This window comes from Mustelus asterias, chromosome 19 (genome assembly GCF_964213995.1).
Source record: "Mustelus asterias chromosome 19, sMusAst1.hap1.1, whole genome shotgun sequence".
Lineage (NCBI taxonomy): Eukaryota > Metazoa > Chordata > Chondrichthyes > Carcharhiniformes > Triakidae > Mustelus > Mustelus asterias.
This window is the reverse complement of record NC_135819.1, coordinates 57033448-57056037: the sequence shown is the minus strand read 5'-3', so window position 1 is coordinate 57056037 and position 22590 is coordinate 57033448. Positions and strand designations below refer to the sequence as shown.

At 45.4% G+C, this 22590-nt stretch overlaps 1 protein-coding gene across 1 annotated transcript in view; it reads left to right on the top strand.

The window, feature by feature from the left end:
- cd36 (CD36 molecule (CD36 blood group)) overlaps window positions 1-16212 on the top strand; it is a 43203-nt gene extending 26991 nt beyond the window's left edge. Inside the window, exons 12-13 of the mRNA XM_078234764.1 lie at window positions 3613-3771; window positions 16051-16212. Of these exons, the coding sequence (XP_078090890.1) occupies window positions 3613-3771; window positions 16051-16212 (321 nt within the window). The remainder of the gene's footprint in view (window positions 1-3612; window positions 3772-16050) is intronic.
- The last annotated feature ends 6378 nt before the right edge of the window (window positions 16213-22590 follow it).

Below are 22590 nucleotides of genomic sequence, written 5' to 3'. Positions count from 1 at the left end.
AGAAAGGCTGGATCAGTGCTAAAGTAATTAATAGGTGGAGTCACTATAGATACAGTTTAGAAACAGGAAAGGATTCAAAATACCGATCGGGTTATTTTAGCGTGGGGTTATTTTCTGGTATGGAATGACTTAGTGTGTGCATCTGCAAATCAAAGAGGCCTCTAAGAAAATATCATTTAGACAACATGGAAAACAAGAGCACAATTAGAAAAGGAATACGTTGATTGAAGGTCGCTCACTAAAGCAACGAGTCTTTAGCCTAATTTGAAAGAAGGTGACACTCAATTTAATTACAAGTAATTAGCTGGAAACAATTTGTTAACCTTGGGAAATGGGATCATAATGCAGGCACATTCGCATCATGTAGGCACATGAGCTTGGGAGAAAATAGGAAGATCAGAGACTAGTTTTATTTGTATTTAAACAAGGGGTGAGGATAGGAGAAGTTGCTAAATTTATAGACCAACTGCAGAATTTATTCATGAAGGTGATTAGAAAATGAATATGTATTCCTGATACGATATTTCTAATGCAGTACTTATTGCAGGATAAGCAGTGATAATTGTAGTTACTCCAAACCGCTTTGGTTTCCACATATTAATTTTGAAACTTTAATTGTTAGCATAAAAACATTGGAATTCTTTAATCAAGCTAGGAGAGGGCTGGTAACATAATCAACTTTTTGTGTTCAATTAATTCAAAGATACATTTTACCTGCTGTAGGAAGTTCGTGAGAAGGGACCATATGTGTTTCACTTCACACAACCACGGGTCCGCATTCCCTAATTATAGTGCAGTCCAAGGGGACAGTATAAATCATGTAAAGTCCAGGCTGTTCACTCATACCCTCCAAACACAATGGCCAGAATGCTCCGACCTTGCCCGCGGCTGGGATTCTCCAGTCCCGCTGCTGTGAACAGAGATTTGGCTGAGCGCCAAATTCTCCGTTCTTGCTGGCAGTGGTGGCAGGGTAGACGACATCGGAGAATCCTGGCCAATATCACCATCATGCCAAGAGGTTAAGTACACTGTCTGTGCTGTCCCATTATGGATTCGGAAAGGTAGGTACAGCAAAACTATTTACTCTGGTGGGGGAGTTCAGAACAAGGAGGCACACACTTAAAATTAAAGATAGATCGTTCAGGGGTGATATCAGAAAGCACTTCTTCACACAAAAGGCAGTGGTAATCTGAAACTCTCTCTCCCTCAAAAAGCCATTGCAGGTAGATCAATTGAAAATTTCAAGACTGAGTTTGGATAAGCTAGGGTATTAAGGGTTGCAGAACTAAAGTGGGCAGAGTTGCTGTTCTGCAACCCAACTCCCTATACCAAGCTTTGCCTTATGTGACTCTATACCTTCGGCTCACAAATACCTGTCAATCTCAGATTTAAAATGGATAATTGATCCAGCATAAATTGCTGTTTGTGGAATAGAGGGTCCAATTTCTCCCAAGCTTTGATTGAACAATTGCTTCCTAATCTGACTCATGAATGATCTGCCTTTAATTATCAAACTGTGTCCCTACAGTTTCAGACTTTCCAACCAGCAGAAATAGTTTTTTTCTCTCTCAGTCTTATCTGTTCCCCTTTATCTCTCTACACTTTGATCAAATCCAAAGTTAACTTTGTAAATTCCAGGGATTACACGCCAAGTTTGTTTAGACTCTTCTCATTATTTAACCTTTGAAGTCCAGCTATCATTCTGGTAAATCTACGCTGCACTCGAACACTCCAAGACCATTATATCTTTCCTAAAATGTATGCCCGGAACTGCTGCTCCAGGTGTGGCCTAACTGGGGCTTTGTGTAGCTGAAGGATGCCTTCTACCTTCTAGTATTCCAGTCCTCCTGATATAAAGGGCAGCACCATATTAGCCATTTTTCTGTACCTGCTCATGGCATTTCAATGATTTTTGTACCTGAATCACTGAATCATTTCAAACTTCCACCTATCGCTAGTGTTGTGGACAAAAGCCACTGAGAGTCTGGAGTAAGCTGAAAGTTGGAAATCTTCATTACAAGCTAATGCTGTTAGCTAATGAATCTCCTTTATTTGCTTGTAATAAAGATTTCCTACTTTTAGCTTACTCCAGACTTTGAGGGGCTTTTGTCACAACACTAGTTTTTTAACATTTAGAAAGTATCTTTTTCTGTTTGCTTTCGGTCCAATGTGGATAACTTTACATTTGCCTAAATTTGCCACAGTGCCAATCTATTAATCGATCTGCATCTCTATATAGCTTTAAGTGTTTTTTAAACTGCTCATTTTTGACTCATTGGAAAATTTGGATATGTGACTTTCTATTCTATCATCTAATTTATTAACCGATATAATCATAGTGAGGATCCAACACAGATTCCTGCAGGACTTCATCAGTCGCATAATCTCAATAGGAGTCCCTAGATTATGGGCGAGATTTTATGGCCTCGCTCGTCCCGAAACCGTAAAATCTCACAAGAGGTCAACGGATCTTTCCATGGTCCGCCCCTCGCCCGCTCCGATTCCCATGGCGGGCGGGCGGGATGGAAAAATTCTGGCCATTGTTCCTGCTCTCTGTCTCCTAGCTCAGTCAAACTTTCAGTCAGGCCAACAATCTGTCTTCAATTTAATGAACATCAACTTTAATTAATAGTTTTTCATGAGGGACTTTATTAAATGTCTTCTAGAAATCCTTATAAATAACATCCATAGACATTTCCATGTCCACTAGTTTAGTCACCTCTTCAAAAAAAATTTAAACCGGGTTTATCAGACATGACTTACCCCTTCACAATTCCATGTTGGCTCTCTTTGATCAGCTGAGCATTTCCAAGGTGTTGATTTACCCTATCCTTCATTATAGACTCTAATAATTGCTTGACAAGAAATGTCAGGCGAACTATCATTCCCTGCTTTCCCTCTGTCAACCTTCTGAAATTGTGATGGGCACAATTTTCCAATCTAAGAACTTTGGAAGATTGTAGTTAGGGCACATGCAACATTCTCATCTACTTCCTTTGATAACCCTAAATTGGAAGCCATCTGGTTCTGGAGTTTTGCCACTGTTCAGTGCTATTATTTTCTTCATTACTGTTGCTTTGTTTACATTATTCTTGTTGAGTCCCTATCGCTAATTCAGTATTAGTTTCCTTGGGATGTCTGACATATCATCATCTACAGTAAACACAGATGTAAACCCCTGATGTCTGCCATTTCCTTGTTTTCATTGACATTATCACCAATATTAGTTTTCAAGGCTGCTGACCATCCTTTTTCTTGATATAATTATGTGTTGATTTTGATGTCTCTTGCAAGTTTCTATTTCTATTCCCTTCATTTCATCCTTTGTGTTCTTTTAATCTTTCTAATTTTGCAAGACCTGAGCTTTCTATGCATTGTGTATGCTTTGATGGAGTTAAGAAGCAATTAAGTGTTAAGTTGCAGTTAAGATGCAGAGTTAAGATCAGCCATGATTTAGTTGTCTGGCTTGAGGCCTGATTAGCCTACTCCTATGTTCAGAGTTGTAGAATGAGTGGAATTTATTTACACTTTTACTTGCGGACTTTACTGATAGAAGCTGATGCTATAATGTGCAACACATAAAAAAAGTTCTTAATTTATTTTTAATGCCAGACCGGAACTGTTGATGACGAAACTGCAAAGATGTTCAGGGATTCTCTAACAACACGCATGACAGCACTCGGCATTGCTCAGTTAACCCTGATATGCATTGGAAGCCTAATTTTCCTTTCATGTGCAGTAGCTCTTTGTATCATTGCACCGAACAAACAGGTAAGTAGAAAACATACTCATACACCTCTTACCAGTACGAGACGAAAGTTACGATTTTGGCCCATTTTGCAAGTGGTCAGAAATGTCAGGACAAAGAAACAACATTTTGAAAAATTATAGGGGTTACTTTAAAGATATAAACATTTTATTCAAATGTCCACGACGAAGGATGTTCAGAAATACAATTCACAGGATTGCTTGGAAATCCAAATTTATCACAAAAGCATCAAAAGTTGATTGGCAAGAAGACGAATTGAGGTCTGATCTGCACTCCTCCCTGCTCTCACAGACGGTTGCTTGTTGTTGCACCATGTAAGATGAAGTGAAGGAGGATGTACAACTCACATTGACAGATGCAAGCATATTGTGCTAGGATAGCTTTCTTGACTTTATCACAAGTGATAAGCATTCATCGCAATTTAGGAGGAGCGATCACGATCATAGAATCCCTACAGTGAAGAAGGAGGCCATTCAGCCCATCGGGTTTGCACTGACTCTCCAATAGAGCATCCCACCCAGGCCCTGTCCCCATAGCCCCACGTATTTACCACGGCTTATCCCCACAACCTACACATCTTGGGACACTATGGGACAATTTAGCATGGCCAATCCACCTAACCTGCACATCTTTGGACTGTGGGAGGAAACTAGAGCACCCAGAGGAAACCCACGCAGACACAGGGAGAATGCGCAGACTCCACACAGTCTCCCAAGGCCAGAATTGAACCCGGGTCCGTGGCGCTGTGAGGCAACAGTACAGATCAATGCTCAAAGCTTATGACAAAGATGCTATGAGGTGTGGAATGGGACAAATGAGCGACTATCTGCTGCAATGAATAGAGATACCAAGTATCATCTTGTCTGATCAATGGTGTTGACATGACTGCATCATAGTGGAAACATTGGAAATGTTTCCTCCCTCCTTGCGTAGCACTATATTTAAGGTGACAGAATTGCCTATCACTTTATATAATAAAGCAGTGATTGGTTTTGACACATTTGCCACTCAAAATAGTGAAATCAGAAATGTTATATTTATATGAACGGGTTATAGCTAGGGGGAATCACTGTTCTTTTGATTAAGATGATCTGACACAAATCTAAAACTACTGAGAAATTCAAACTGTAAACTTACATTTGATTAAAATGGGAGGTCCACTCACTTGCTGTAGGGAGACACTAGTTGATGGATTCTCAAATTAGTTCCGGTTATTTGAACCTCAGGATTGATGTGAATCATTGTGCTGGATGGAGAACCAAACATGCTTCAACATGTGTAGAACCACAAAAGTAATTTCTATGTTTCCTTGTGTTTGAATAGACAAAGAAGAATGTTGGAATGTAAAGATTTTAATCTGTTTGATGCATTGAACATGAGGAACAAATCCACCTCTGGTTTGAATATCTACGGAGAACTCTGTATGTTGAGAAAATTGCTGATTTTTGTCAATGTTAATTTTTTATGGCAATTGACCAATATTAGTGCTGCACTTATTGCACTTTTTCATGTACGTTTCGTGAGTCATGGTGCAGGAGAGGAGGAACGGGGAGAGGAGGAACGGGGAGAGAAGGAACGTAACATATGTTAGGGATCTGCTTCAGTCATTACATAGCGTACTTTCATAGAGCAATCAGGTTGCACTTACTCCTTTTATCCTTTGTCTCTTAGTTTTGGGATAATTAATAGTAACTTGTTACAGAGAGAGAGGTAGGTAGATAGATAAACAGAGGGAGAGAGAGAGAGTGAGAGAGCATTCCCAAAGAGTGAGGCACATTAGTTTAACTGACTCTAGTGAGAATGGAGACATTACCCTGTGCATTCTTTCTGATGTGGAGATGCCGGCGTTGGACTGGGGTAAACACAGTAAGAAGTTTAACAACACCAGGTTAAAGTCCAACAGGTTTATTTGGTAGCAAAAGCCACACAAGCTTTCGAGGCTCTGAGCCCCTTCTTCAGGTGAGTGGGAATTCTGTTCACAAACAGAACTTATAAGACACAGACTCAATTTACATGAATAATGGTTGGGATATTGGGTTTATGTCACACTATTTCACATAAATATTTCTGCTTTTTTCCTCCTGAGTCTTTATCATGCGATCCTAGAATCAGAATTTATGTCACACTATTTGTAACTCCCACAGTTGCGTGGACCTGCAGAGTTTCACTGGCTGTCTTGTCTGGAGACAATACACATCTTTTTAGCCTGTCTTGATGCTCTCCCCACTCCCATTGTTTTGTTTCTTAAAGACTGGATTAGTTGTAAGTATTCGCATTCCAACCATTATTCATGTAAATTGAGTCTGTGTCTTATAAGTTCTGTTTGTGAACAGAATTCCCACTCACCTGAAGAAGGGGCTCAGAGCCTCGAAAGCTTGTGTGGCTTTTGCTACCAAATAAACCTGTTGGACTTTAACCTGGTGTTGTTAAACTTCTTACATTCTTTCTGATACAGAGTCAGTGTTGTTGCCTAATTATAAGTATTCCAGAAGGAAGGACTTCCTTGAAATGTATTACATGCTAATTGAATAAATCTTTCTTGAAAGTTAACTGTGTGAAGCTTATTCTTCCTTCAGTTTCCCAAAAGTGAAAGTCCTTCAGTCAGGAAGGTTGTCTGTCCCATCCTCAGGATTTTATTCTCACTATTGTCATTAACATTATCAGGAAGAATATATTTTCCCTCTCCTCTCCTGCCAGATGTGAGCTTATTGGGGGAATACTGCAAGCAGTCACAATACCGGCAGGTTGCAGGAAATATTGCCAAGTTGCAGGATATTCTAGTAGTGATCCAGGTATCCACGGAAAGCGACTGGCCTGGATGGGGTACCCGGACGTGCACTCAGATCCTGCGCGGATCAGCCGGCAGGGGTATTCACAGACATCTTCAACCTCTCTTTACAACAATCTGAGGTCCCTATCTGCTTCAAGAAGATGACCATCATCCCGGTACCTAAGAAAAACCAAGCAGCATGCCTTAATGACTATCGGCCGGTGGCTCTGACATCCATCATTATGAAGTGCTTCAAAAGGCTAGTCATGGCACAAATCAATTCCAGCCTCCCGGATTGCCTGGATCCATTACAGTTTGCCTACTGCTGCAACAGGTCCACAGCAGACGCCATTTCCCTGGCCCTGCACTCAACCCGGGAACACCTAGATAACAAGGACACCTATATCAGACTCCTATTTATTGACTACAGCTTAGCCTTCAACACTATTATTCCCACGAAACTCATCTCCAAACTCTGTGGCCTGGGCCTCAGCACCTCACTCTGCGACTGGATCCTGAACTTCCTAACAAACAGACCACAATCAGTAAGGATAGGCAACAACACCTCCTCCATGATCATCCTCAACATCGGTGCCCCACAAGGCTGTGTTCTCAGCTCCCTACTATACTCCTCATACACCAATGACTGTATAGCCAAATTCCCCTGCTATTCAATTTTCAAGTTTGCTGGTGACACCACTGTAGTGGGTTGGATCTCAAACAATGACGAGACAGAGTACAGGAATGGGATAGAGAATCTGGTGAACTGGTGCGGCAACAATAATCTCTCCCTCAATGTCAACAAAATGAAGGAGATTGTCATCGACTTCAGGAAGCATAAAGGAGAACATGCCCCTGTCTACATCAATTCGGAAGAAGTAAAAAGGGTCAAGAGCTTCAAGTTTTTAGGTGTCCAGATCACCAACAACCTGTCCTGGTCCCCCCAAGCCAACACTATAGTTAAGAAAGCCCACCAATGCCTCTACTTTCTCAGAAGACTAAGGAAATTTGACATGTCAGCTACAACTCTCACCAACTTTTACAGATGCACCATAGAAAGCATTCTTTCTGGTTGTATCACAGCTTGGTATGGCCCCTGCTCTGCCTAAGACTGCAAGGAACTACAAAAGGTCATGAATGTAGCCCAATCCATCACGCAAACCAGCCTCTCATCCATTGACTCTGTCTACACTTCCCGCTGCCTTGGCAAAGCAGCCAGCATAATTAAGGACCCCATGCACACTGGACATTCTCCCTTCCACCTTCTTCCTTCGGGAAAAAAATACAAAAGTCTGATGTCACGTACCAACCGACTCAAGAACAGCTTCTTCCCTGCTGCTGTCAGACTTTTGAATGGACTTACCTTGCACTAAGTTGATCTTTCTCTACACCCTAGCTATGACTGTAACACTACGTTCTGCCCTCTCTCGTTTCCTTCTCTATGAACGGTATGTTTTATCTGTGTAGCACACAAGAAACAATACTTTTCACTGTCTGTTAATACATGTTTATGTTAATATGTTAACATGTCTATGTCTATGTTAATACATGTTTAATACATAATAAATCCAATCAAATCAAATCAAATCATTACCTCAATCCTGGATCCTAATATGAGAGCTACTGGATTATCAGTCCATTTACTTTGCCTGCTCCTACTATCAAAAGGTGGATAGAATTTTAAATGCCATGGCTGTTCTCCATGTTATTTATTCTGAAGCAAACATGAACAACCACTTTGACTACAAATGAGCAAGAAGAAATGGCCAGATACTGCCCCAATTGACATTGTTTTCATATTCAGTGAGATTCAACAGTACATTTCAAAATGAAATTGGACAAAACCTGAAGGGGAAAGAGTAGAGGGACAAAATGGATAGCTCACTCATAGAACTGGCACAGCTATGATGGGCCATTTGGCCAGTTTCTGTGCAGTATAATGCTATGATTTTAAGATGTTCCCGTTCCTACAGCATGGTCAGCAAATCCCCTTTTAAAAAAAAACATGCCTCCCTGTTCCTGCTGTTCTCCATTGCTTCAAACAGTAACTACTGATCTTATCTTGGCCTTAACAGTAAGTGATTGACACTCCAAGTGATCACTCAGTATTTACAGTACATTAGAATCAGACTGGAAACTGGTCCTGGTGTGGCTGAGAATAAACTCCACCAATGAATTTCACATGAGGTGATCCAGTTGTTGGTGTACATTGGAGACAATTTCGTCCACCTAACATGTTTAAAATCAAGTTTGTATAGTGGCATAATTGCTGACTTGATACAGACCAGTACAATGAGTTCAGTGCCCGCTTTTCTTTCATGTATTAAGAGTTACTAATTGTTGCCACGTATGTTTGTTGGATGATATCAACATCATCTGCCTTCTTATAATCTTAACTTGTTACCCAGTGATATATATCACTATTGCGCTTCAAAATCTTCCTGACTCTGTCTAATCATATAAATTATGATATGTAGATAACCAAGCAAAGCATATAGAACAAAGTTCAGCCAAGGTGCATTACCTCCTAAGTGCAGGGTAGATAATGCTTACTGTAGTACAATCTGTACAAGAATAAGTGGAAAACAGTAGTTGACGTCTGCCACCCCAAACTCTTAAGTCTTTTCGTGTAATGAGCTCGATTCTAATCGGAAGTCAGGGTACTTAAATGTATAAAGATAATTGGTCTCTTTCTGTTAGTGGGGCCTTGCTGTGTGCAAATTGACTGCTACATTTGTCCACCTTACAACAGTGGTTACATTTCAAAAGTGTTTCATTAGCTGTGAAGTATTCAGCACGGGCTTGAGGTTTTAAACATTGCTATATAAATGCTAGTTCTTTACATAAATATTATCTCTTCAGAAGCTTTAATCTATCGGGTGTTGTGCTGAAGATAACATTTAAACATCTTATGGTCTATAATCAAGAATGCCCATAACTAGGCAACAAAGTCCTTCCTGTTTATGCATCGACTGCATTATCTTATCAAATGTTGTGTAATTGCAATCAGCAACCTCACGGAATAAAAACAGCGCGATACTTTGTAAAAGACAACAGGAAGAGAAACTCTTCATGAGGGTTTGTGTTGAATCAATAGGACTGTCAATCATGAGAGAATTCTTGCTAAAAGTGCTCTGGTTATGTTCGAACTGATGAAATTGATGTTGGAGATTGATTTGGGTATCAAAGGGTGGGATTTTACTGCCTCATTCGAGCGAGACCAGAAATTCCTGCCCGACGACAACGGACTTTTCCGTTGTCCGCCACTCGCCCGCTCCGATTCCGTGGCGGGCGAGGCGGTAGAATTCCGGCGAAAGTCTCTCCATCAAAGTGACTGTGACTCACATTTGATACAATAATTGAATTTGCTCATGAATCATTTTCTCCATTTCTGACTTGGTAAAATAAAATTTAAGTATTATTTATTAGTGTCACAAGTAGGCTTACAATAACACTGCAATGAAATTACTGTGAAAATCCCCTAGTTGCCACATTCCAGCACCTGTTCGGGTACACCGAGGGACTATTCAGCATGGCCAATGCAGCGAACCAGCAGGTCCTTTGGACTGTCAGAGGAAACCAGAGCACCCGGAGGAAACCCACACAGATACAGGGATAACAGACTCCGCACAGGCAGTGACCCAAGCTGGAAATCGAACCCGGGTCCCTGGCGCTGTGAGGCAGCAGTGCTAACCACTGTGCCACCATGCCGCCCCAGCCTTAACCTTTTCACCTTTTATAAACTGTTTTCATAAACAGTTGTTTCAGTAAAAGTTACAGTTAGGTTGCCAGATTGATTAACAGATTGGCTGGCTGTTCACTTAATGACTGTTTGTGATTTGTTGCCTTGGGTGGAATTTTATGAGATTGAATTGAAGTGTCCAGCTTGCGTGAAAATGGGAAAGTTCCTGATCCATTTTTTGCACGGGTTTTCACGCCCAATCTTATACACTGAGTCACTGAAAAAATGGTTTATATCGTTTCTAACTGCTGCAGGCAATGGGCTGGGCTTAATTCACCAGCCAGTCTGTAGAGGGAGCTACTGCGCATGTGCAGACCTCTGATTCTGCACATGCTCAATAGCAACTGCATGGGTCTCACAGACAGAGAGAGCCGTCAGGCCCCTGCTACTGCAGGCAGCTTCAACTAGCTCCCCCCCCCCCCCCCTGCCCCCACAATCATGGGGGTCTGTGGCTGATCATGAGCCTGAAAACGCATGGGCATCTAGTCCCTGCCGCCCAGACCGATCGGGTCCCCCCCCCCCCCGCCCCCCCCCCCATCCGATCACAACTGCAGAGTGGCAGCGGTCCTCCACCCCCCGATCCGATCTGGTTGCAGAGTGGGAGCAGGGCCTCCTCCCCTCCGATCTGATCCCATTGCAGAGTGCGCAGAGGCCCCCCTCCCTCGATTGGGCCCCCTTTCATGCCGGGCCCCCATATGCCCCGCCCCCATAGGCCATGGCCCTGTGGGCAGTGCCAATGTGTCCACTGGGCATTAGCCAGACGCCAGGCCAGCAGCACCAAAGTGCCAAGCTGGCAGTGCCAAGGTGCCAGGCTGGCACTGCCAGGCTTGCACTGCCCACGGGGTACACCCCTTGCCCTCGGCTTCCTTGGGGGGCTTCAATGGCCTCCGGTTTTACTGGTGAGGCCAGCACAACTGTTTTCCTTGCCAGAGAGAACCTCTCACGGCGAAGCCATAAAGGCAAGTGAGCCCGGACGATTCATCGCTGGGTTCACTAAACACATAGAAATTCAAATTTAAATATATTTAAATAAATTATTCAGCCTCACGCCCATTTCTGGGAAGGGGCTGATCTCACCGGAAATCCGGTTCTCATAAAATCACGAGAGCTGAGAAATTGGGCGTAATCCTGAGTTCTCAGCTCTCGCACGATTTTACCCATCGATGGGTAGGGCAAGCCAGTAAAATTCTGCCCCATGTTTGTATACGTAACACCACGCACTGTACATCAAAAAGTAATTCCTTGTCTGAGACATTTCAACAGGAATAGCAGGCACTGTATAAATGATGGCACTATTTTCATAGGAAACTCTTAAAGGGGGCACTTCCGAATTTCCAAATTGTTATTCATCTAAACAGAATCAGAAATCAAGAACCTGCTCCATGAAACAAATCTGACAAGCTGAGTAAACGCAGACAATGCAAGGCAAACTGTACGATTGAACTGCAGAGCCTTGCATTGCCCCACATTTTCCAAGGAATGGTAATTATCGCTCGATTACAGCTCCCTGACATGATGCTGCTCCTCACTTCTTCTGGGAATTTCCCAGCCCAGCTCTTCCAGAAATGTGGAGCACAGCATCCCGTGGGGAATTCCTCTGAAGCAGGGTAGAGTCGGAGGAAGACAGTAAACCCTGACATTTTCTGATACTAGCTGTCATACGGTAAGTTCAAATGCCCAGCATTTGAATGTTAATGAATGGATAGGGTGGGTGAGATGGGCAGGGTGGATAGGGTGGGTGAGGTGGGCAAGGTGAGTAGGGTGGATGAGGTGAGCAGGGTGGATAGGGTGGGTGAGATGGGCAGGGTGGATAGGGTGGGTGAGATGGGCAGGGTGGATAGGGTGGGTGAGATGGGCAGGGTGGATAGGGTGGGTGAGGTGGGCAAGGTGAGTAGGGTGGATGAGGTGAGCAGGGTGGATAGGGTGGGTGAGATGGGCAGGGTGGATAGGGTGGGTGAGATGGGCAAGGTGAATAGGGTGGATGAGGTGGGCAGGGTGGATAGGGTGGGTGAGGTGGGCAAGGTGAGTAGGGTGGATGAGGTGAGCAGGGTGGATAGGGTGGGTGAGATGGGCAGGGTGGATAGGGTGGGTGAGATGGGCAGGGTGGATAGGGTGGATGAGATGGGCAGGGTGGATAGGGTGGGTGAGGTGGGCAGGGTGGATAGGGTAGATGAGGTGGGCAGGGTGGGTGAGGTGGGCAGGGTGGATAGGGTGGGTGAGGTGGGCAGGGTGGATAGGGTGGGCAAGGTGGATAGGGTGGGTGAGGTGGGCAAGGTGGATAGGTCAAGTAGAGTGGGTAAGACGGGTAGCTGGATGAGTGAGGAAAGTGGGTGCTGTGGGAGGATGGGTAGGTGGGTAGCTGGGTCAGGGTATGTTGGGTCAGGCAGGGTGTGGGTGGTTGGGTTGGGGGGCTTGTTGGGTCTGGTTGGACAGTGGTTGGGAGGGGTAGTCAGTTTGAGTTGGGTTGCGGAGTAGTTGGGATGGGTCAGGGGGTGGCCAGGGTGGGTGATGGGAGTAGTCAGGTGATCAGAATTAGTGTGGTCAGGAGGGGTCGTTGGGTCAGGTTGGAGGGTAGTCTGGGAGAGAGGTGGTGGGCAGAGTATGGGGACAGAGTGGGTGATTGGGGGAGTCAGTTCTGGAGTTACCCAGAAGTTGGACTGAGTTTTAATCTAACATTTCCTGGGTAACTATCCAGGTAAGTACCGCAGAACTGTCCAAAATCTCACACTGTGACTCAGAATCGGAGACATTCTGGGATGAGTCCCGGGATCAGGATAATTGCCCATTGGAATTTTCATGTAGGTCAGTGCATCAGGACATCTGCAGGCTCCCGACATACATTTTCAGTCGTACATCATGTCTCCAACAATCCGGACAGAGGTGACCGACACCACCCAGAGACCTGATGCACCCCCAACCTGAGACCCGGCAACTTGACACCGCCTCCCTGACCCCTGACACCCCTCAACCTCCCGGCACTAATCAACACCCTCAACCTGTCTCAACCATCACCCCCAAGTGCTACATACTTATCTTATACAGTTACATTCTCCTTGGCTTGTCAAGGACCTTTAGCCATGGCTGGGCCTTTATCTTAAGCTGGCTTACTGCAGAAAGTGCCGTGCAAAAGGGATGTGGCCTCCTTCCATCTGACAGGACTGCCCTTCGACACCAGGCTCCGGAAACATGCTGTGATACCTGAGAGAGATGCCCGACCTATGTCGGAAGATCATGAGGGACAGCATGGAAAAGTAAATAAGACAAAAAGTAAGAGTATTGTGGCAACATGACTCTGATTGCCACTCCGAGGAAGCCAGTCAAAATGTGGCCTGCATTTGCCCTCATAGGTGGATGTAAAAGATTCCTTGGTACTATCCCTTGGTAGAAGAGCAGTGGAATTACACCTAGTGTCCTGATCAATATTTATTCCTCAATCAACATAACAGAAAAACAGACTATTTGGTTGTTACCACGTGTCTGAGAGTTTGCTGTGTGCAAATTGGAAGCCACTTTTCTTACATTAGAGCAAGGACTAGACTTCAAAAGTACTTTATTGACTGTAAAATGCTTTGAGACATTCTGAGGTCGTGAAAGCTGCGATCTAAATGCAAATCTTTCTTTTTGTTTTGTTCATTGCAAAGAGAGCTATATAATGCAATGCAACTGTCAACTCTATCCTGGTCTTATATCTGATTCTGGGCAATCGCTTACCACAGCTCTCAGGGTACACGGAATGGCTGATACACAGTTGGCTTGTTGTGGTGGGGCTAGTCTCTTAAGGAACCTGAATGTTTAATCTTTGGTCAGCTTTTATATATTTTTTTGTACTTTTCCAATTCAATCAAATCAAATCCAATTCAGAGTCTCAACAAGTTGAGACATTTCAGATCCAGGCTGACAAGACAGGGCGAGCGACCAAACCACCCTGTCCTGGGCCTGATCTACATGAGCCAAGCTGATTGGAGAAGGGGGAAGGTTCCTCCTCCAAGACTTGAGCTCATTTGCATCTTAGCCAAAAGGCCGAGATGCCGCTTTTAAAAATTGCTTCATATGAAACATATGAAGCTTCAGTGTAACCTAATCACCTCAACTAAGTGCAGCCGACCATGGGCTGCCAACCATACTACACTTGATCTTAGCCAAAAGGCCGATGCACAATATACAGATATTCACATGCATGTGCATAACATTCACACACGGCCATGATTCTCCCATCCCGACCCTCTCACTTTTTGGTGGGTCGGGCCGGGAAAATTGCGTGTGCGCTGATTTGCGGGATTCGTACACGTGTTCCTGACGTGTGTGCATCTCCCAGCGACAGATATCTGGCGCGGTCGGGACCACACTGGAAAACGGCAGGAACAGCAGGTAAGTTATTTTAATCTTATTTGAATGTAATTTAAATGCCATTATCAGGCTCGGGACTGAAGAATCCCGGCCTGATAACATCTCTCACCCCGCCAGCACAATTTCACTCCAGCGGGATTTAGAGTAGCTCTCCACTTTCGGGGAACTAGCAGGAGACACGCTGGAGTGAAGGGGGGGCAGTCGGGGCCCCCCTAAGGGGCTGGGCGGCGGCGGAGTGGTGTCCCCTGGGCATGGGCACGCTGGCAGTGCCAGCCTGTGCTCCTGGCACTGCCCAAGTGGCAACATGCCCAAGCCCAGGGGGCACCTTAGAATCATAGAAGAATCATAGAAACCCTACAGTGCAGAAGGAGGCCATTCGGCCCATCGAGTCTGCACCGACCACAATCCCACCCAGGCCCTACCCCCACATATTTTTACCCACTAATCCCTCTAACCTACGCATCTCAGGACTCTAAGGGGCAATTTTTAACCTGGCCAATCAACCTAACCCGCACATCTTTGGACTGTGGGAGGAAACCGGAGCACCCGGAGGAAACCCACGCAGACACGAGGAGAATGTGCAAACTCCACACAGACAGTGACCCGAGCCGGGAATCGAACCCAGGACCCTGGAGCTGTGAAGCAGCAGTGCTAACCACTGTGCTACACTAGGCACTGGGCAATGCCAAGGGGGTGGGGCCTAGGGGGCAGGGCCTAGTGATGATCGGTGTGGGTGAGGGATCCCGCTGCCACTCTGCATTGAGATCGATCGGGACTGGAGTGAGGCCAGCGATCGGGGCAGTCTGGTGTGGGGGGGCTCTGCCCCCCATGGGGTTCGTCACTGCTGGGGATGTGGGGGGGCTGGAGATTGGGCGCTTCGGGGCAGGGGGAGGGTGTCAGGGCTGGCTGGCGAATGGTCGTGGGGGCCACAATCGGGCCATGGGGGTGTCGGGAGGGGCAGCACTGCAGGGGTCCCGGGCTGGCCAGCAAAGTCCAGGCTGACAGTTCGGGGCACAGAGTTCCGTGAATAGGCACCGCCCCCCCCCCCGAGCTTTTAATGAGATTCACGATTGTGACCTCTGCACTGCACAGAGTGGGGAGATTCGAGTCTGAACTCCCACTGAAAAAACAGTTGTGAGTTACATCAGTTTTCCCGTGAATTCAGCACTTAAAACCTTTTTGGGAGAATTGCCCCCGTAAACACATCTATAATATGTATAATATCATCTAAACTCTAATTTCCAGTTTTACTGTATAATTATGTCATAGGGTGGAGCAAAAAGAGACTTTTCAAAACAGAGAAATAATAAATTAGTTTCAGTAAATAAAAATAATTCCAGGAAAGAATGATGGATTAAAGATAGAAAGATGTATGACTGGATCAGTCTGGAGTGATGCGTGTTGCATTTATGTACCATGCAGGTTGACTCTGTCTGGATGAAGCTTACAAAAGTAGCACACCTCAAGCTGAAAGCTGTCGAGTTTGAAAGTCAATCGAACATATTCCAGATCATTCAGGAGAGAGAACGATTTTTAGAAACAGATTTTGCAGAATCTGGTCCCGTGGCCCAGCCGATTGTTTAGGAGCAGAGAAACTGATAAAGGAAACTGAGTGACCATCAGCAGTCAACGCAGTGCATAGTAGTGAGGACATGAAAAAGAGATGGACTTTCCAAAAAGCTAGGTACAAAATGAGCTCACGTACTTTAATATATGTGATTAAGGCAACAATGCCAAGAGTCTGCACCGACTCTCTTACCCAGACCCTCTTCCCCACCCTAACCCTGTAACCCCACACATTTCCCATGGCTAATCCCATCTAACCTACACATCCCAAGACACTAAGGGGCAATTTAGCATGGCCAATCCACCTAACCTGCACACCTTTGGACTGCAGGAGGAAGCTGGAGCACCCGGAGGAAACCCACGCAGACACGGGGAGAACGTGCTGACTCCACACGGACAGCGACCCAAGCCAGGAGTCGAACCCGGGTCCCTGTAGCTGTGAGGTAGCAGTGCTAACCACTGTGCCACCGCGCCGCCCTAAGGGGATCCCCATTATATCTTCAGCACATTCCAAAGTATGTTGTAGCTGGTTAGTTGTTTTTGAAGTGTGGTCACTGTTGTTTCATAGACATGAACAATAACCAATTTTCAAATAGCAAAGCCACACCGTCACAAATGAAATGAAAGGCCATCTAATCTCTTTGTTGAGGGAGTAATGCTTGCCAGGACACTGAGAACCCCCCCCCCCCCCCCCCCGCCCTTCTACTGATAGAAGGAGCTTTAACACCCCCACAGAGAGGTGTGGCCTCACCCAGGGGGCAGCACCTGACAATGCAACACTCAGGATACAATCTGGCTAGTTAAGGATCAGCACAGTGGAAATTAATATTATTTAGATGGCTATTATTTCAAATGAAACTTGCTTTGGATGCCAAAAATGTAATTTTTTGAGAATTACAATGTTATGGTGACTCAGTAGTAGTCAACGGGATTAAGTTTGGTTGCAAAATCCGAAAGTATCCCATCAGTTCGTATTTCCCTTGTACCCAGTAGGTGGTGCCATATCTCACAGAAACTACTGAAGCTTCGGCTCCTGAAGACTATCTACCAAAGATTGTTAAAATCATAACATAGATCAATACCTTACCACAAGAATAGAAAGAAAGTTTGATCTATAAAATAATTTCAGGAGAGGAATGCTTACAGTGCCTTGCTGCTCACACACAAATGGCTGATAACTTCGGAAAAGTGCACTCCAGTCTGAGAAATACTCAAGGGAGAAATTAACCAATAACTCGCTTGAATTGGGTTACACTACACTTTTAAATATTGAAATATTTCACAGGCCGGTGCCCCAGCAGAGGGTGTTATAGCTGGGTTTAAAAGATAGTTCAGCCTGTAGTCTATGGAGGCAATTAAATAAAAGAGTTATCACTCTCGGATAACATCATTGCTTGCCTCAGCAATGTTTCTACTATATTTGGGCAAATACCCGGATATCACCTGGGCTAGAGTGTAAGTGGGCATGACACCATGTCAGAGGAGTAGGCAGAAATTTACTGATTCAGATCTCCGAAGAAATGGCAGGGGAAAGGTAGAGATTGTTGGGTGTGCATGTCACCAAATCATCCAGCAATTTAACTGTGCCACCTGGGGGAATGTGGTAATAGAACTGAGTGTCAATTTCTTCACCTCGAGCACTGCAGAATGTTCAATGTTCAATGACCTTACCAGGGCTGGCCAGGTAACACACAGCACTTTCTCATCCACCATGGACACCTGCATAGTCTTCACCATGTTAAAAAAATATTTCCACAACTGACCCATCGCTCTGGTTGAGGGTGGCTTTAACTCAGTGTTTATCTTGTGTTAAAGCACTTTGTTTTACAAACTCAGGAGTTTGAAAGTATTTTTCCCATATCCTTTATGTGGAAAAATTGTCTACGCATTTTGAAAGGTGACAAATGTATCACCTTTTTCATTACGATGAACATGTCTCAGTATTCCTCTAGTTAGTGAATAAAATTACTCTGACCCTCCTCTTGCTGCAGACAGGAAGAGAGAACATCTGATGACATCTAGTGGACAGGTTTAGCAACCTGACTGTAGCATGGGAAACACATTCACTATCTGATCATAATACAAAAGCACTGATTTCCTAACTCAGGCAACATTGGAAAGAGACATAGAAATCATAGAAACCCTACAGTGCAGAAGGAGGCTGTTCGGCCCATCGAGTCTGCACCGACCACAATCCCACCCAGGCCCTACCGTCACATATTTACCCGCTAATCCCTCTAACCTACGCATCTCAGGACTCTAAGGGGCAATTTTTAACCTGGCCAATCAACCTAACCTGCACATCTTTGGACTGTGGGAGGAAACCGGAGCACCCGGAGGAAACCCACGCAGACACGAGGAGAATGTGCAAACTCCACACAGACAGTGACCCGAGCATCGAACCCAGGACCCTGGAGCTGTGAAGCAGCAGGGCTAACCACTGTGCTACCGTGCCGCCCTTAGGATGGATTTTGCCATGAAAATGATGACAAGGCTATCTGACTTGTTTCTCTTCCCACACCTAATAGATACTAAAGCATAGAAAGTAGAATCAGGAGTAGGCCATTCAGCCCTTTGAGCCTGCTCCACCACAGAGGATCTACGCATAGCTGCAAATAAAGGTGGCCATCAGGATGAATGTGATGTGGGTACATTTCTCCTTCCTTTATCCAGGGATTGGTACATAGTATCCCTTCGGACACGACCCATCTTGGATCTCCAGATGAATTTGAATATGGTTTGGGTGACTGTTCTGGTGCAGGTTTTTGGGTTCGGACAGAAAGAGGACATCTCCCCTTCTTGCTCTGCCGCTTTTCGTTCAGCTCACGTCCAACCCTTGTTGCCCCTTGTGATGTCTTGCCCTCATATTGTGGCTTGTTGTCTTCTTGTCCCCAGGAGATTTTCCATTTTTATTCATGTTAGTCTTTGTTGTGTGGAGTGGTGGATGAGAGTGTATTTGTGTGGTGGGGGAAAAAGAGGAAAAGGGGGGTTCTTTTGTTTGTGGGGTATGTGGGGGGGGTTGGAGAAACTTGAGGAGGTAAGGAGGCAGTCTGAGGGAGGGGAGCTTGTGTACTGCATTGGGAGAATCCTGAAATAATCTGTAAATGCCTAGGGCGGTAGTGGTTAACAAGGGAAATGTTCAGGCCCTTTGGGGACCGAGGGAGCGGTTGTCCATGTGAGAGAGTGCCGGGTGTTGTGAGGGTGATGGGTGAGAACCTCTTTGTGAAGCCAGTCCTGTTTGATTGCTGTGGATACGAAGATGCGGATATCTTCTGCCTGGAAGATTTCTCCAACGGTGGATATTTTGATGTTACCTTCAAAGGGCGCTGCGGGATGCATCAAGCTTCTGAAGGTGTTCAGGGGGAAAGGCAATCAGGGTGCCTGTCCATCCTGACTACTCTGCCATCACACTGGAACAAGGTTGTCACCTTCCACTTGTACAACCCCCACGCCCCTGTGGTGGATGTGTTCATGTCCCTCACCAGGTACGTGGAGCTGAACAGAAACAGCACTGAAGTCAAAGACACTTTTGGGATTTGGAGCAGCAAATGCTTGGTAAAGGTGATCTTGAAGATGGATATGAATGGAGTCATCCTCTTTCCTCCTTCCAGCTTCGCCATCGGAGGAAGTTGAGGCTATCTCTTCTAAGCAGGGCATCCACGAGTGTGCCACACCTGCAGGAAAACTGGGCACGCTGCTGCCAACTGCACCACCACCGTCTGCCGAACATACGCGCAGGAGGAACATACAACCAAAGACTGGAAAGAAAGTAAGTGCTGCAACCTGTGTGGGGAGGTTGACCACCTTGACGGTGCCTCCCCAAAATACACAAATATTCAGTAGGGGAACAACAAAGAAGATACCACAAGGGAGACTCATGTTCCTTCCTCCACAAGAACAAAGACACCACTGCACAAGATGCTGCAAAAGGCAAGGCTCCTGAGTAAAGTCCCAGCAAACCCTGAAAAAACACCTCCAACCCCACAGGAAAAGGAAGAACCAATGGAAGAGGAGGCAGCAGAACAAGAAGGATCCTTGAAAATGGTGACCAGCAAAACCCATGAGCGTAAAACACTGAACAAATTAAAAGCTGCCATTCTGGTGAACAGTTAGACGCGTCTGATTCTGGCCTTGGGTGACTGTCTATGTGGCGTTTACATGTTCACCCTGTGTCTGTGTTGGTTTCCTTCGGGTGCTCCAGTTTCCTCCCACATCCAGAGATGTGCAGGTTAGGTGAATTGGCCATGGTAAATACACAGGGTTATGGGAAGAGGGTGGGGGTATGGACCTGGGTAAGATGCCCTTTCAGAGGTTGGTGTGGAATTGGTGGGCCGAATGGCCTCCTCTGCACTGTAGGAATTCAATGGTTGTGACATTTCATATTCAGTTCATGTTATTGTTGGAATCACTGTGATGAGGAGGGGTAAAAATCCTTACTGATGAAATGTTTAATTATCACCAATTCACACTGGAATGGACAGGAGCTGTGGCTGTTAACTGACCAATAACTTGACACAGCATTTACTCAAACAAGTAGCTAATTGGATGAAAATGCATATTCCCTTCAAAGGAAAGCTCCAGATGTTCCAGTGAGGCACAATTAACTCAACCACAGGGGTTCAGATTGTAACTTACCGCATCAAGCATTGAACAGATGATTCTATTTAAACTCACATATATAATTGGGGGTGGCGGGGGGGGGGGGAGGGGAGCGGTGGAGAAACCAATGGTTTTTCCATTTATTAAAGAAAGTAATGCAGTTTTAATGAACAAGAAAGGTTTTGGTGGATCTATTGTTTTGTTAGGGTGGGGAAGTAAAGTCAGAAGATCCACACGTTATCTTCACCAGTGCTACCTTATCCTTTTAGTAACAGAAAATTGCATTTTGGGATTTGTCCCATGGCACTTTCTTTGTGTGAGGAAGGGGATCTTAAACAGCGCTGCAAAAATCCACAGACCACACAGCTGTGGGGAAGGATGATTTCTCCCCTTCATGAGAACTATGCCTTTTATTTTAATGAGTTGATTTCAGAGATAAAACAGTTGTCTGATGAAAATGATGAGGGCAGCACGGTAGCACAGTGGTTAGCACTGCTGCCTCACAGCGCCAGGGTCCTGGGTTCAATTCCTGGCTTGGGTCACTGTCTGTGTGGAGTTTGTACGTTCTCTCCGTGTCTGCGTGGGTTTCCTCCGGGTGCTCCGGTTTCCTCCCACAGTCCAAAGATGTGCAGGTTAGGTTGATTGGCCGTGCTAAATTGCCCTTTAGTGTCAGGGGGACTGGCTAGGATAAATGGGGTTATGGGAATAGGACATGGGTGGGATAATGGTTGGTGCAGACTCGATGGGCCAAATGGCCTCCTGCACTGTAGGGATTCTACAATTTCTATGATAACTAAAGGGTGGAATTTTGAGCCTGCATTAGTTGTCAGCGAGAACTGCGACGCGGGTGAAAAATCCTGCGTGAGTCAGCAAACGCGATGCCTCTCGTACTGATGTACTGAGGTTCCTGCCCAAGAAGGTTGGGAACCTCATTTAAATACATTATAATATTATTAGTGAGTCCTCCTGTCAGGACATCGCCACTCACTATATATTCGTTGTGCACTGGCGTGACGTCACTCCCGGCGCGATTTACAGCAGCTGCTTAAAAGCAAGAACATGGCCACCCCACCTCTGGAGGGGATAATGGAGGTGAGCACTCAGGTTGCCAGCACCCTCCAGGGTGTAAAATGGAAGGGGTCACTGGTGAAGAAACGGGGACCCAGATATGCGGAACTCAGGGCCAACAGGGATGGGGTGGGCGGGGGGGGGGGGGGGGGGGGGGGGAGGGGATGGGTAGATGGTGGGTGTGGGGGCGTAATTGTACCTCAGCATTTTAGGGGAGGGGGGTGGGGTGGCGAGGGGTTACTTATAGGCCTAAGTGGACACTTCACTGTGAGGTCCCTGGGTCGGGTCCCGTGAAATGCCAGGCTGCATGGGCAGAGTGGAGGGACTCTGGCAAGGGATGTTGGGGGTTCACTGTGACTGTACCCACCCTCCTCACTGTGAGGCTCTTCTGCCCCCGTGTAGCTGCTTTCTTTTATTCATTCGTGGGACATGGGCATCGCTGGCTGGACAGCATCCCTAGTTGACCTTCTCAGACAGGAATGTTTACAGAAATGATCAAAATCCAATAAGATTAGCAGATATCTCTCGCCTTAACCTTTCCCGTGCCTTTTGTGAATAAGTTGAAGTGAAAACAGTGTCAATCTCTGCATTATGAAATGGTTGGAAGTACGGCGAGTAACACATCATTTCAGAGCAATGTTACAAAAGCAGCCAAAGTAAATATTAAATGTATAATCATTGAGCTATTATCATATGCACTAGCTATGATGATAAAAATTAAACCAGTCT